The 16,705-nt window shown below is 37.8% G+C and overlaps 2 protein-coding genes and 1 long non-coding RNA gene across 6 annotated transcripts in view; all 3 read right to left on the reverse strand.

The window, feature by feature from the left end:
• Positions 1-16,705, reverse strand: part of LOC149542438 (calcium-transporting ATPase 10, plasma membrane-type-like) — a 125,953-nt gene that overhangs the window by 10,681 nt on the left and 98,567 nt on the right. The gene's annotated exons all lie outside the window — the stretch shown is intronic.
• Positions 5,631-6,771, reverse strand: LOC149542439 (uncharacterized). Its single transcript, XR_016355466.1, has 2 exons — positions 6,468-6,771; positions 5,631-6,361 (listed from the first exon to the last, which is right to left on the reverse strand). It is a non-coding gene; the product is annotated as an uncharacterized LOC149542439 (long non-coding RNA).
• Positions 6,845-8,416, reverse strand: LOC149542440 (uncharacterized). The gene is made up of 3 exons (XM_089797387.1): positions 7,636-8,416; positions 7,123-7,520; positions 6,845-7,004 (listed from the first exon to the last, which is right to left on the reverse strand). The coding sequence occupies exons 2-3, from the start codon at positions 7,438-7,440 to the stop codon at positions 6,990-6,992; spliced, it is 333 nt and encodes a 110-aa protein (XP_089653513.1). The 5' UTR covers positions 7,441-7,520; positions 7,636-8,416; the 3' UTR covers positions 6,845-6,989.

Consider the following 16,705-nt stretch of genomic DNA (forward strand, 5'->3'; position numbering starts at 1 on the left):
AACAAATTATTCATGGTAGAAAATGAAGAGAATTAAAATTGCCTCTTCATTTGGGAAATATTAAACAGTGGCCTGGTCTGCAAGAATATTGAAGGCATAAGATTGTACAGAGACGAGTAGAGCACATGGAGCGACATCTGTGGAAGGAATATTTGTGACTTCCTTCGAAGGAAGGGCATGGCAGAAAGTTCACTGCTGGAAAAGGTGAAGGAACAGACAAAGGGGAAGAGAATTTGTTGAACAGGGAGAATAGTAGTACATAGCTCATTGGAGATTATGTGGCTTACCATGGGCCACAGGTGTCTATACTAAATATTGGAGATGTTTGCTGCAGTAGAGAGCCTTTCCCTCAACATTAAAACAATGTGGTGTCTTCAAGTTTGTAGCCTCAAACTGCCAATAGAGGTCAATTTAAGCACATCCACTCCCAGCGCAACGAAATTGATTTGGACAGTGCAAATGAAATGGAAGCACTGTACAGCAGGCATAGCCCAACCCTCAACCAACACGAAGTTTGGCAAGCGCTGGAGATTTGTATTTAATCCCCTGTCGTCGCTCATGAGGTGCAATTGGAACATGGGCATAGCCTGTTTCTCCTAGCAGACCATTCACTCATAGGCGCAGGAGCCTCACCCGTCCACCTTATCTGTCATCCCGCACAACATTGCAGGTAATACTTCTGCAGACCAGCTGAAGGAAGCTGCACGACAGGAGCATGCAACCGTGCTGGACACCAAGAGTAGAGCCATTGGTGGAACTGAGATGGCATGGTTGCAAACACCAGTGACTAATCAAATGGCTATCGGCGAGGAAATGGAGACCGTAATGGGTCTTAAGCCTGACAGGTTGTATAATCCAAAACTATATTTGACCCATTTGAAAAGTATGAAAATAACCAGCCATGATTTTAGTTCTCGAGAACGACAAATTACATTTGAACTCAAAGGAAAATGAGAAGCGCCCAATTGATGAAGACGTCTCAATAGAGATGTGTCGATTGACCAGTCTAGATGTGGAAGAAGGTGTAAAGAAAAATTTGTGGATACAGACAGCAATTCTTGAACACATTCTAGACTCTGCTTATGCCAAAAAGATGCAAATTAATGATTTGGCAGTGTCGATAGTTGGTTTTCATTTCAGTCAACAACTAAAGATTGAATTGGTTCGAGAGCTGGGGAGCCATGAGACTTGCAGTTCATGGTGGCAACAAAATTGTCAATGACATCAATGGCAATGTCATATTAGTGCTCTGTAATATGAAAATGTACTTAAGTCTCTTGCGATGTTTCTTATAGAGACGTTGGGTTTGAATGCCAAAAAGTATGTTTCTTAAGTCTCAATTACTCTTTTCATTTCCAATACCAAACTCTCAAAATTGCAAAATAAGCAATGACTGGGGAATTCATCGGGTGTTTTAGTTTTACTGGTGCTACCCAAGAGAAGTAGTTAAGTTATCGTTAGAAGTTAGCAATTTATTGAAGAGAAGTGGCCAACATTTTGACGAGAATTTAAGTCTTCTCGGTTTGATCGCTAGATGTCAAATCAAACTTTTCACTGATGGTGCAATTCTTTATCCAACTCGGTTAAAACTAAGTTCTTGTTGTAACTTGGTTAACAAATCAGTCTTATGATTATTAATATATTTTAACCTTTAGTAACTTAGTTGCAGAAACATAAAGCATAAAGCAAATAACATGAACACAAATGACACCTTAACGTAGAAACCCAATATGGGAAAACCACCATGCAACTAGTTAAAATAGTTTTCACTCTTCTGAAGTGAGTCTTGTTAGGAGCCAACCCTATTAAAGGGTACAATACATACTGTTAAGTATGACCTTGATAGAGGATTTAAATCACCCCGTTAGAAGTGGCTTAGTTAGAGGTCTTCAAACACTTCAATCTTGAAATGTCACCTTGTTAGAGGATTTACAATCTGACTATTAAGTCAACTCTGTTAGGAGATTTCTTCACTGCTACAATGGTTAAAAGGTAACAATAATTTGACATGATTTATGAAGCATCTTCTTTTACAGATTCAGATCTCTGATTGGCTTGACGTTTGGATCCCTCATGATCAGAATATTCTTTGCTACCTAAGTTGCCGGTTCGCAGTTCGGTTCCGGGTTCGGGTTCGAGAACCAGTTCGCTGGTTCGACAAAATTTTGGAAAGGGGTTTGGGTTCGTTTGGGTTCGTTAGTACAAAAACATGTAAAAATTAAAAAAAATAAAATATATATATATATATATATATATATATATATATATATATATATATATATATATATATATATATATATATATATATATATATATATATATACATCTTTACGAAGCATGAGCTAGAATTAGAATGTAGCATAGTAGCATAAACACATTTTAACAACAAAAAACTTTAAAACAGCATAAACAATATAGTAGGGGCAATTATGTATGGATTTTATGGATGTTCGAACTTCTGATCATCAGCTTGAGGATTTTATGGATGTGGTAGGTTAGTAGAGGTGTTTTGATCATAGGAGATGATTCTTCAGCTACTTACATTCTCACATCTCCTATGTTTTCGGCAAGACTGCAGATTCTTTACTGTTGCCCTTTCTTTTCTACATTGTTTGTGATGGCTTCAGTCCATGGGCAGATTGATTTCAAGAGGTCTTGCGAATTGCAGTAGAGTCAGTTGTGAGAGGTCTTTTGGGTGAAATTTTTGTTATTTTTCACTTCCATGTGGAAGAGTATTGGCCACTGCAGTCACTTTATGATGTTAGTATACATGCTTCCAGATGATATTGGTTGATTGCAGCAAGTTGGGTTCCTTGGCATACCCAAGTTTCTACTGTTGATACTTGAGATTGATGATATGATTTGACTTGTTGACCACAAAGGCACTACATCATTAGCTGATTTCAGAGTTGGATATGTTGACATCTTCGTTAGCAGTCCATCTGAACTTCTGCTTTTACAGTGATAAATTCTTTGATGATCAAATATATTGAAGTATGCTTTGGAAGTGAAACACAGATGGGTTAGGGCAACTGGTGTCTATGATGCAACAAAGAAAGTGGTGCTCCTAAAGAATTGTCATATCAAATACATACCAGTTCGAACCCTGGTCTGAAATTTTACACGTGGTTCTCCTGGGTTCGAACCCTGGTTCGAACCAGATCGAACCAGGGTTCCAAAAACGAACCCAAGTCGAACCCAAGTCAAACCGGACCAGAACCACGAACCGGTTCGAACCGATACGTGGTCCGGAGGGGGGTGGGGAGGTACCCGTGCAACTTAGTTTGCTACTTATCTTCCACACTTGTCTTCTCTTCCTTTTTCTTCGATCGCATATCCATCTTTTTCCACTTCTTCACTTTTACTTCCACTTCTTGACCTTTCTTATTAATCATAAGCTTTGCCAAGTCGGCTTGAATACCTTTTCAAATAGTCATTAAGCATCCAACTAGTCGGCCTCAATTAGTCAATTAATTAACAAATGTAATCTGTTGATATTCAGTTAATATTGGGATTAAACACTCAATTAACATTGTGATTCCTTTAATGCCCAACCACTCGATTAACACTGTGATTCCTTCATTGCCGAACTAAATAGTTAACACTGAAGTTCCTTCATTGCCCAACTGGACTTGGCTAATACTGTGATTTCTTCATTGCCTGACTACTCGGTTAACATTGTGATTCCTTCATTGCTCGCCTACTCGATTAACAAGTGGATTTGAAGTGGATTCGAAGTAGATTTGTCAAGCAAATCTAGATTCACAAGTTTTTTAATTTCTTTTTCTTTTTAATGGGAAAGGGAAGAGGAAGAAGTAGATTAGTTTCATCTTTTACATGACATTTGTATTTGTTTATCGTTTTACAAAGACAATTTTCTATTTTTAGTTTGCTTTAGCGTTCAAAGTCTCTAAATATGGCTCTCAGCCATCAATATTCCACATGAGGACACAATTTTGTTACATATTTCATTTATATATCTAGATCAACTTGTTTGGTTTGGCTACTCATTTATTGACTCATTAGATGCATATCTTGTTGAGTTTTGCATAAAATTGCATTTTTAATTAAATTTAAGTCATTTTTAAAATTCTCGATATTTTTCCAAGAAGTTGCTGACTTATCTCTGATATTTGCCGAGAACTTTAATTTGTGTCTCACCGATAAGTGGCAGAGAACGCGATTTTGAACTATGATTTATACCATTGATGTAAAAATTGCCTGAGGAGATTAATCGCCTAGGCCCGAAAAAGTTTAATCGGGAAAAATCAGGAAAAATCGGCAAAAAATCGAGGGAAAAATCGGGAACTCAAAAACCACTAAATTTTAATATTAAAATGCAATTTTTTTACAGAATTCCTATGTTACCCCAAGTTTCCGGGATGAGGGGACGGGGAGAAGGGGAAATGGGTTTCCGAGACGGTTTTTTTTTTTTTTGCAACAATAGGGGACAGCAAGGGACAGCTATATATATATATATATATGAATTTTCAAAAATATTCATCAATTCTACATTCATCACAGCAACATAGTTAAAAATTATCAATTTCATTCATCAAATATTGATTCATCAATGATCATATATATATATATATATATATATATGAATTTTCAAAAATATTCATCAATTCTACATTCATCACAGCAACATAGTTAAAAATTATCAATTCCATTCATCAATGATCATAAGGCATAGCAATCAGCATCTAATTGAGTCGTCATTGAAAATAAATATTCTAAATCGCATCATTTTCAATTATCTAAGAAAATTCAAATAATCACTTTCAATCATCATCTAAGTACTTACAATACCATTAGTAAGTCATGAAATGAATCAAATGAGACAATAAAAAACATCAACTTCCAACAAAATGAAAACATTGAAAAGTTAAGATTTAAACAATTAAACTTTTAAATTAAACTAGATTGGTAATATAAATTAAACCATAAAAGATAAAGAGATCTATATGATATCCATGGGGATAATGGATCATGTAACAGCAGAAGTATACAATTATTATTATTATTAATGGACGCAAGGTTATGATTGCATATAATAATGGACGCAAGGTTATGATTATATATAATAAAACATTAAGATAGGAAATGAAAACATTGAGTTATTATTATATTAACAAACCTAAGTCTATATAAAAAACATTAAAAGTTTTATTTTTTTATATATTTGAAGTTGCGGGGTCCGCAGGTGGTTTATTTAATTTTTGTGGTAAAAATCGAAAACTTTTTTAGAAGTTCCGGAAACCTCTAGGAAACGAAAATGCAGTCCTCGGGACAGTCAACAAGTTTCCGAAACTTGTTGACCATTTCCTATGTTTCGGGGACGCGTTTCCAATTTTCTTATCTAGGTGGGGACGGCTTGGAAATGTTTCCTGCCGTCCCTCCATCCCCGAATCTGTCCGCGTTTCCGAAACCTGTGTCTTAGAGGTGGAAACGCATTTCCAGGTAACATAGCAGAATTCGTTGTTTTTTGCATCTAATGACTTAATTACTAACAATACATAAGAAACAATCATGTTGAGATATATATCAATGCAAAAAGAGTTATTAATCGGTAACTTACTAACAAGTAGTGACAAGTTGTAAATAACTAATAACTAACAACTAACAAGTTCACAACACATGAGAAGTTGTATTCTCATAAATAAAGTGTCAAATGTAAAGAGTTCAAATAAGCACATCAACATGACTACAAATAATTACAAATGTCAAATACAAGACTACATCTTCCTCTTTCCAGTCGCTTTACTAGCGAGTGCGGGAGAGGGTAAAGCTCTAGAACTAGAACCCCGCAGGGTTTGTGCCTGTGTTTGTGTCCATGTCTGTGCCAATGCAGGAGATGGTGTAGCTATAGAACTACATGTCGGTAGCTCCACATTCGTTGCACGCAAGATGTCAAGGTCCTCTGCAGTAAGCTCAATGTCATCATCCTCATCATCGCCCTCCTCGATGTCATCCAAATCGATGTCATATCCAGTTCCACCCCCTTCCTCCTCCGCAGCCTCCTCCACGGCCTCCCTCTCCAAATTGGAGATGTCCTCCTATGTAAATAAGGGAGCCTGCTCCTGTGCCGTCCAATCATAATAAGGATATATCTCATCAAAATCGATTGGCCCAAGAGGATCTTGTTGTGCCCTTTTCATGCGCAATTTAAGATTATATTGCACATAGACCATGTCATTCATCCTCTTTTGGGACAACCTATTTCTCTTTTTTGTGTGGATGGCCTCAAACAAACTCCAGTTGCGCTCACAATGTGATGCGTTGCAAGGCTGTGATAGGATTCTGAGAGCAAATTTTGCAAGATTTGGAGTGCTTGCACCCCAAGTGGTCCACCAAGCCACTGCATCACAAAAATTGTACAAGTTAGAAAATACTAATAGACAACAAAAAGTGAAACATAAATGTTAATTTAGCATTTGAGATTCAGAAGTTTGCAAATGTATTACCTGGGGTTTGTGTAAGCCTTGCTCTCTTGCAGAGAGGAGTGGAGAACACCTTGCCCCCTGCTAAAGTGAAGATCTCCTACTCAGTGATGATTTTATCTCTTGTTTCCTCGCTGGTTACCATCTTTTGAACGCACTCACTTAGGCCTCTGATGACCTCTCCATCAGGATCTGCATATGTACCATCAGCCCTAAAACCAAAAACCAAAAACAAATAAGTCTTGCAATTTTAGTACACACCCAACACCCTACGAAAGCAAAATGAACTCAAGTCTTCGTTAACTTAAATTTGAGTAAGAATGAGCTTACGGTATACCTAAAACGTGGGTTGAGGAAATATCCTGCTGCATGAATGGATTGGTGGAGCTGATTATTCCACCTTCTATCAATGATCTACCAAATGGGTTCATATTTGATGCTTCCCCCCTTGTAGTAATTTTTGACAGATTCTTTGGCCTTGTCCATGGCCTCATATAGTTCACCCATTGGTGTTTGGTCTCCATCAACCAAAGGCAAAACTCTAACTTAAGGATCAAACACCTGCAATATAAATTTGAAATTAGTTGACAAGTTACAAAATTATTATTTCCTTGAGTTACAAACTTAGTATATTATAAAGTTGTAAAGTGTACACTAAAACTTAAAGTTTTGTAGTTACCTTTACTATTTCATCGGCTTTATCTGCAAAATATTTATCAAACACAATCCGCACAACATTCTCTCCTTCACTCTTCTTTGAAAATGTGGAATCAAGCCATTTTTTGGAAACAAACATTTGCTTCAAAGAAACCAAATTATCGAGAATGCTTTGCAATGTCAAAAAAATCGTTGCAAACCTTGTGACGGCAGGCCTGACAATTTCTTTGTCATGAGTGTGCTCTCTCATCAGGCTAAGGACCCATGGGTGATTGTATATGTATTTTGTCACCCACCTTGCATCCTCCACAATTGGAGTGACCCACTCAAGTTTGCCCATGTCCTCCAAAAGAAGGTCAAGGACATGTGTTGTACACGGGGTCCAAGAGAGAGTGAGGTGCCTCTGCTGTAGGAGTTTTCCTGCCAATTGTAAAAGCAAATACTAATTAGTTTCCAACTTTTCAAAAATATCAAACTATTAAAAAAATTTCTTGTGAAATTCACAATGCACATGCAACATAAAATTACGGTTTACCTGCTGATACATATGCAGCAGCATTGTCTGTGATGATTTACACCACATTTTCAATGCCAATCTCTAAGACCATGTTCTCCAACATCAATGCCAATGTCTGAGCATTTTTTACCTTGTTGGAGGCATCGATTGATTTCAGAAACACCACATTATCATTACAGCAGGCCAAAAAATTAATTATGGTCCTCCTCTTCCCATCCGTCCACCCGTCATAGAGAATGGTGCAACCAAATTTTGTCCATTCTTGTTTTTGTTCCTCAACAAATGCTTTGGCCCTCTCAAGAGTAGTTCCAATAAGCCTTCAAAAACAAAATTTAGTTATGTCTTAGATTCTTAGTAATTTTAAATTGATTTAGACTTTAGTAATCAACATTCTAATTTCTAGATAAATTAATTAAAATTTAGCACTAAGTAAAAAGTTAAAAATTAAAAAGAAATCGTGTAATAAAATTATTCGCTTACTTGCCACCCACACAAAACGAGAAGGGGACTTGTACCCCTTTCTTGCAACTGTCAACCCTGTGGCCAAAGCCTCCCAATAAGGACTGTCAACAACACTAATAGGAAGGTTGTTGAAAACCCAAAAATTTGCTAGTGCATTGTCCACCTGGTCATGGACGACCTCCTTATTCCATCTAGTGGCGTCTAATGAAGGTTGTGCACTAGGTGTGTGCCTTGGCACAAAATAGCTCCCTATCCCAGAAGCATCTGCTGATCCTGATGGTGCGGAAGTGCTAGGAGGTGTAGGAGTGGGAGTGGGAGCAGAACTCGTGAAAGAAAAACCACCCTATTTGCGGACACACAGCCCACGATAAGAGCCAGCCATGCTCTCAATGGCTGCCTCCTCCTCCTGAACATCAACGAAACTGCCCTGGGTCTCTGCTATGGCTGCCCTGACATGCAATTTATTCCACTCTCTTTGCAATTTTTTTCGCTCTCCAGCTACGAGCAAGGCATTTGCAAACCTTTTTATTTCTTTTGTTGTACTCTCAAAAGGATTCATATCATGTTTTGAGATCCCTGCGATGTGATATTTGAACCGGTAAATGCCCCCGAATATTACTTTTTCACATCGAATGCAAATCACTTTGGTTGGTTCATCGGGTGCTTCATAGGCATATTTCCATGCCTGATCTCTCGCATTCTTTGGCCTGGTGCCAGTGTAGCCTGAAGGGCATGGAGTCAATGGCCATTTGTTTACCATTTAAAACTGCAAATGAATGCATTTAATCTTGCTTACATTTATCAAATGCATTCCTAACTAATTAGGAATGTAATTTTATCCATTTACATGCACGAAAAAAGAATACAATCTCTTGCAAAAATAAAAAACAAAGATTCAAATCATAAATACTAGAAAAAATCGCAATTTTTTGGGGCTGGCGATTTAGTCGCCCCAAAAATCGCGATTTTTTTTGCAGATTTTTTCAAAAAAATTGCAGATTAATAGGCGATTAATCGCCTAAAAATTGTGATTTCTTGGAAAAAAAATGGCTCGCGCCCGGCAATCACATAAAGTGACAAAAAAAATAGTTTTTCATTCGGTTTTTAAATTGCTTAGGGCGTTTTGGAGAGGAGAGGATAGAGGAGGAGTTCTTGCGAGCAAGAGGCAGAATTGAGTGCATTTGGAGGCCTTTTGATTCGATTTCTTCGTTACCAAGTAAGTGATTTGAATCTTTGTTTTTTATTTTTGCAAGAGATTGTATTCTTTTTTCTTGCATGTAAATTGATAAAAAATACTTCCTAATTAGTTAGAAATGCATTTGATGAATGTAAGCAAGATTAAATGCATTCATTTGCATTTTTTTCCATTCTAGATCGAATTTATGTTAGAAATTTGCACTTTTTTGAAAAAATTTAAACCCTAGCAGCTAGTTTGTTTGAATGTTATTTGGATTTCAATTTATTGGCACTGTTATTGAAATGTTGCTTGAATTCTTTGTTTAACTGTTAACTTTGATCTTGTTATAATTTATTTATAGTTTTTTTTTTAATTGTATGCGTAAGGCAGCCCACAGCAGTTTTAAATGGCAGACAAATGGCCATTGACTCCATGCCCTTCAGGCTACATTGGCACCAAGCCAAAGAATGCGAGAGATCAGGCATGGAAATATGCCTATGAAGCACCCGATGAACCAACCAAAGTGATTTGGATTCGATGTGAAAAAGTAATATCCAGGGGCATTTACCGGTTCAAATATAACATCGCAGGGATCTCAAAACATGATACGAATCCTTGTGAGAGTACAACAGAAGAAATAAAAAGGTTTGCAAATGCCTTGCTCGCAGCTAGAGAGCTAAAAAAATTGCAAACAGAGTGGAATAAATTGCATGTCAGCGCAAACATAGCAGAGACCCAGGGCAGTTTCGTTGATGTTCAAGAGGAGGAGGCAGCCATTGAGAGCATGGCTAGCTCTTATCGTGGGCTGCTTGTCCGCAAACAGGGTGGTTTTTCTTTCACGAGTTTCGCTCCCACTCCCACTCCTACACCTCCTAGCACTTCCACATCATCAAGATCAGCAAGCGCTTCTGGGATAGGGAGCTATTTTGTGCCGAGGCACACACCTAGTGCACAACCTTCATTAGAGGCCACTAAATGGAATAAGGAGGTCCATGACCAGGTGGACAATGCACTAGCAAATTTCTGGGTTTTCAACAACCTTCCTATTAGTGTTGTTGACAGTCCCTATTGGGAGGCTTTGGCCACAGGGTTGACAGTTGCAGGAAAGGGGTACAAGTCCCCTTCTCGTTTTGTGTTGGGTGGCAGGTAAGCAAATAATTTTATTACACTCGATTTCCTTTTAATTTTTAACTTTTTACTTAGTTCTAAATTTTAATTAATTATCTAGAAATTAGAATGTTGATTACTAAAGTCTAAATCAATTTAAAATTACTAAGAATCTAAGACATAACTAGATTTTGTTTTTGTAGGCTTATTGGAACTGCTGTTGAGAGGGCCAAAGCATTTGTTGAGGAACAGAAACAAGAATGGACAAAACTTGGTTGCACCATTCTTTCTGACGAGTGGACAGATGGGAAGAGCGGGACCATAATTAATTTTTTGGCCTGCTGTAATGATAATGTGGTGTTCCTGAAATCAATCGATGCCTCCAGCAAGGTAAAAAATGCTCAAACATTGGCATTGATGTTGGAGAACATGGTCTTAGAGATTGGCATTGAAAATGTGGTGCAAATCATCACAGACAATGCTGCTGCATATGTATCAGCAGATAAACCGTAATTTTATGTTGCATGTGCATTGTGAATTTCACAACAAGAATTTTTAATAGTTTGATATTTTTGAAAAGTTGGAAATTAATTAGTATTTGCTTTTACAATTGGCAGGAAAACTCCTACAGCAGAGGCACCCCAATCTCTCTTGGACCCCATGTGCAGCACATGTCCTTGACCTTCTTTTGGAAGAAATGGGCAAACTTGAGTAGGTCACTCCAATTGTGGAGGATGCAAGGCAAGTGACAAAATACATATACAATCACCCATGGGTCCTTAGCTTGATGAGAGAGCACACTCATGGCAAAGAAATTGTCAGGCTTGCCGTCACAAGGTTTGCAACGATTTTCTTGACATTGCAAAGCATTCTCGATAATTTGGTTTCTTTGAAGCAAATGTTTGTTTCCAAAAAATGGCTTGATTGCACATTTCAAAGAAGACTGAAGGAGAGAATGTTGTGCGGATTGTGTTTGATAAATATTTTGCAAATAAGGCCGATGAAATAGTAAAGGTAACTATAAAACTTTAAGTTTTAGTTTACACTTTACAACTTTATAACATACTAAGTTTGTAACTCAAGTAAATAATAATTTTGTAACTTGTCAACTAATTTCAAATTTATATTGCAGGTGTTTGAGCCTTTAGTCAAAGTTCTGCGTTTGGTTGATAGAGACCAAACGCCAATTGGTGAACTATATGAGGCCATGGACAAGGCCAAAGAATCTGTCAAAAATTACTACAAGGGGAAAAGCATCAAATATGAACCCATTTGGTAGATCATTGATAGAAGGTGGAATAATCAGCTCCACCAACCCATTCATGCAGCAGGATATTTCCTCAACCCACTTTTTAGGCATACCATAAGCTCATTCTTACTCAAATTTAAGTTAACGAAGACTTGAGTTCATTTTGCTTTCATAGGGTGTTGGGTGTGTACTAAAATTGCAAGACTTATTTGTTTTTGGTTTTTGGTTTTAGGGCTGATGGTACATATGCAGATCCTGATGGAGAAGTCATCAGAGGCCTAAGTGAGTGCGTCCAAAAGATGGTAACCAACGAGGAAACAAGAGATAAAATCATCACTGAGCAGGAGATCTTCACTTTAGCAGAGGGCAAGGTGTTCTCCACTCCTCTTTGCAAGAGAGCAAGGCTTACACAAACCCCAGGTAATACATTTGCAAACTTCTGAATCTCAAATGCTAAATTAACATTTATGTTTCACTTTTTGTTGTCTATTAGTATTTTCTAACTTGTACAATTTTTGTGATGCAGTGGCTTGGTGGACCACTTGGGGTGCAAGCACTCCAAATCTTGCAAAATTTGCTCTCAAAATCCTATCACAGCCTTGCAGCGCATCACATTGTGAGCGCAACTGGAGTTTGTTTGAGGCCATCCACACAAAAAAGTGAAACAGATTGTCCCAAAAGAGGATAAATGACATGGTCTATGTGCAATATAATCTTAAATTGCGCATGAAAAGGGCACAACAAGATCCTCCTGGGCCAATCGATTTGGATGAGATAGATCCTTATTATGATTGGACGTCACAGGAGCAGGCTCCCTTATTTACACAAGAGGACATCTCCAATTTGGAGAGGGAGGCCACGGAGGAGGCTACGGAGCAGGAAGGGGGTGGAAGTGGATATGACATCAATTTGGATGACATCGAGGAGGTCGATGATGAGGATGATGACATTGAACTTACTGCAGAGGACCTTGACATCTTGCGCGCAACAAATATGGAGCTACCAACATGTAGTTCTATAGCTACACCATCTCCTGCATTGGCACAGACACAGACGCAGACACAAACACTGGCACAAACCCTGTGGGGTTCTAGTTCTAGAGCCTTACCCTCTCCCGCACTCGCTAGTAAAGCGACTGGAAAGAGGAAGATGTAGTCCTGTATTTGACATTTGTAATTATTTGTCGTCATGTTGATGTGCTTATTTGAACTCTTTACATTTGACACTTTATTTATGAGAATACAACTTCTCATGTGTTGTGAACTTGTTAGTTGTTAGTAATTTACAACTTGTCACTACTTACTTGTTAGTAATTTACCGATTCATAACTCTTTTTGCATTGATATATATCTAAACATGATTGTTTCTTATGTATTGTTAGTAATTAAGTCATTAGATGCAAAAAAACATTGAATTCTGTAAAAAAAATTGCATTTTTTTATTAAAATTTAGTGGTTTTTGAGTTCTCGATTTTTTCCCCGATTTTTTGCCAATTTTTCCCGATTTTTCCTGATTAAACTTTTTCAGGCCTAAGCGATTAATCTCCTTATGCGATTTTTACATCAATGATTCAAATCACTTACCTAGTAATGAAGAAATCGAATCAAAAGGCCTCCAAATGCACTTGATTCCCCCTCTTGCTTGCCAGGAACTCCTCCTCTATCCTCTCCTCTCCAAAACGCCCTAAGCAATTTAAAAACCGAATGAAAAAAATGTTTTTTCGTCAGTTTATGTGATTGCCAAGCGCGGGAGATTTTCTTCCAAGAAATCGCAATTTTTAGACTATTAATCGCCTATTAATCTACGATTTTTTTGAAAAAATCTGCAAAAAAAATCGCAATTTTTGGGGCGACTAAACCGCCGGCCCCAAAAAATCACGATTTTTTCTAGTATCACCGTTTAATCGGCGATACTCACATCTATAATTTATACTGTTGAATTATAAATACGCAATTGCTTGAGAACCTTATGACATATGCAGGGGACAGATCATAATAATTCCTTAGCAATACAAGCAGCAACCAACATATTCTAATTTTTCTTCCACCAAATCCACATTTAGTTCCTTTCAATGCATAACAATATAATACATGCACTCTCCTTTTTCCTAAATTCCGTACAAACCAAATATCAATCGCATCCCCCTGCTTTGTAAAATCAGTTGCTAAAGTAACAGCAGGCAGCAGTTCATTGCCAACCGCAGCAATCAAAAACATGAGAAGCAAAAATGGCTTGAATAACAAGTTGCTTAAGGTATATAAGCTCATTCTATTACTTATGATACTGCAATGTGCTTATTTAGCCTTATTTCATTGTTTCATACTGAAATTGATCAAATAAGCATTTAGTTCCTATTGGTTAAGTCTGTCATCCTTCAGAAGTGAATTCAAACCAGACATGCTACCCCTATTGAAAACTGTTGGTTGCCCCTTGAGCCAATCTGTAATGTCCCCTCTTTAGTTCGACATGACATTGATCATGAATTTTGCCTATTCCAGACTCTCGTAGGCAAATGGTGTGGAGAGAGAGTCAATTCTGCGGATCAGATGGTCATATCTTGCTCTTGAAGAAGTGTTAAGAGGTTATATTTTATTATTATGTGTTATTGGGGCATACATGTTATAATTTTAAGTTGAGTTGCACTTTTTATTTTATAAAATTACTTTATTATAAAAAGTGCATTATAATGAGATTTTATAAAGGATGTTTCTAGAAGTTCTAGAAAAAGTGCATTATAATGAGATTTTATAAAGGATGTTTCTAGAAGTTCTAGCAACTTCTTAGAAAAGTGAATAAATAGAGGGCTGGGCCTCTCATTTTGGACATGCTTGGATTTGAGATTTCTTCTACTTCTTCCATTGTGGAGCAAATTTGTAGTCTCTTGGGTCTGCAAATTATTATTTGATCTTTGGGAACGAATCACTCCCTTGGATTGGCGACTTTGAGGGTGTGAAATATCACCTGAATTGTTGCATTTGAGGAGTTGGTAATTCAGCCATCTCATTTGGACTTCATTGAGATTCAGTTATAAGGGTTTACTTTGGTTGGAATAAGGGTTTCAGTTGTGCCATAGCATTTGTGAATTGATTAACAAGGTTTGAAAACACAGTTGTGTATTATTTTCAGACTGCCAGTCCAGGGTTTGGACCCACGTTTTTGCTCATAACTCCTAATTGGCTTGACGGATGAATTTCATATTTTAGGGGGTTATTCAGCAACCCTAGGCGCCCAGATTTATTGCTTTTGGAGTGACAAAAAACGCTGCAATATTTTTATCTAGCAGCCGTACCAGGCCGTACTTGTACGGCCCTATCAATTAGGCAGCAGCAGCAATTTTGTGAGTTGGTTTGGGGCAGATTGTGAGGTCTTCGTGTGGCATTAATTCAGCATTCATATCCGGCAAAATTGGAGCTATTCCAGGTGCACAAACTGAAGTTTTGATTGCCAAAATATTGCATGTTCTGGATTAGAACAGTCAGCACTGTCATTGCATAAATAGTTATTTCCAGTCATTAATAACTGTTGTAAAAGTTTCGTCATTTGCATTCGAAATCTGAACTGGGTTATTGTTCATGTCATAACATTGCATTGTCAAGAGCTTGATGTGTTAGAAGTGCATAGTTGTGATAGTCTCTCATTGTAATCAGTTCTATTTGCTGTCATAAAATCAGAATTGCATTGGACTTCATATTTGAGTTTCATATTGTCATCTATCTCTTAGATTGGTAGTGTTATAATCTGGAATTGTTGTTCATACATTATTGGCATCATATATTGAGGTTTTGTTGTATAACAATTAGTAATATTGCAGCCTTATTCGGTTACATGCCAACTGTTTGACAAAATTCCTAAGTCCAGTTTGAGGGTTTCAGTGGCCTTTATAGTAAGGGTCATTACAGTGGTATCAGAGCTATAAGTCATGTCATCCTGTGGAGGTCTTATAGAGAATTTGGAACAGCTGGATAGAAGGGAAAGTGTTTGACGAAATGTCAAAACACTAAAATCAGAACATTTATGTTTGAGCATGCGACAGAGGCTTTATAATTTCCGCAATACCAAAGCAAGACAAGATAGGATTTCAGACCTGCAGAGCGAACAATCTAGCTCATCTATACAGGTGGACATAGAATCCAGTCATACAGACACAGGGGAGGTATTCTTTGATCAAGACTACGACTACAATATGGATAAAGGCGGGAATGCCGGTCCAGATCAGCGAGAGGAAAGATTTTTACAGTTATTAGACACCTTGGCACAGGGACAGCGATTAGCCGAACAAAGAGCACAGGAACAGAATCAAAGAATGGAGCTTATGATGCAGATGATGACTCGTCAAATGGGGTTGAACGCTAACATAGGTGGAGAAAATAATCAGAATGGTAACAATCAGAATGGGAATAATCAGGATGGGATACATAATGGAGGCGAACAAATTGGGAACAATTTCGGTCATGCACCCCAGCAAGCTAGGACAGTGAGTTCGAGACCTATGATTCCCACGTTCCTTCCTAGAGCTCCAGAGCAGCCAGTACCAGAACCCCAGATCACTGACATACAGGATCAGCTGAGGAGAGATTGGGAAGCAGGAGGTCCAGATTTTACAGCTGCAATCACCTTTAGAGAGTATATGGATGTGCGGATGAAGCATATGCCCCGTGGACATGACAGGACTCAGAGCTATGAGCTACGAAAGAAAGTAGGGAAACTTCAGTTACCATATTATGATGGCTCGGGAAAGTCTACAGCAAGAGCTTGGGTTCAAAAACTTGACACATACTTTCAATTGAACCCTATGTCTGAGGAAGAAGCTATTAAGTATGCAGCAATTCACCTGGATGGGTTAGCACACGAGTGGTGGCATCATGGTATGATCACTATGGGTCATGCACACATTACCTCATATGTGGAGTTTACGGAGAGACTGATTGAACGTTTTGATAAGAAGGATCCAGAACTCCATTTCAAGGAGTTAGCTCAGCTTAAACAATGGGGATCATTGGAAACATACATTTCAGAATTTCAGAAACTTGCAGTGTTAGTAACAGATGTATCTGAACGGAGGCTATTGGTTTTATTTATGGATGGGCTAGTTG

This window comes from Cupressus sempervirens, chromosome 8, assembly GCF_028749045.1.
Source record: "Cupressus sempervirens isolate cs-2001-9-10 chromosome 8, ASM2874904v1, whole genome shotgun sequence".
Taxonomy (NCBI): domain Eukaryota; kingdom Viridiplantae; phylum Streptophyta; class Pinopsida; order Cupressales; family Cupressaceae; genus Cupressus; species Cupressus sempervirens.

What these genes read in the sequence shown, in the direction of transcription:
- LOC149542440 (XM_089797387.1), bottom strand. Translation starts at nt 7,440, where the DNA reads ATGGGCAAACTTGAGTGGGTCACTCCAATTGTGGAGGATGCAAGGTGG.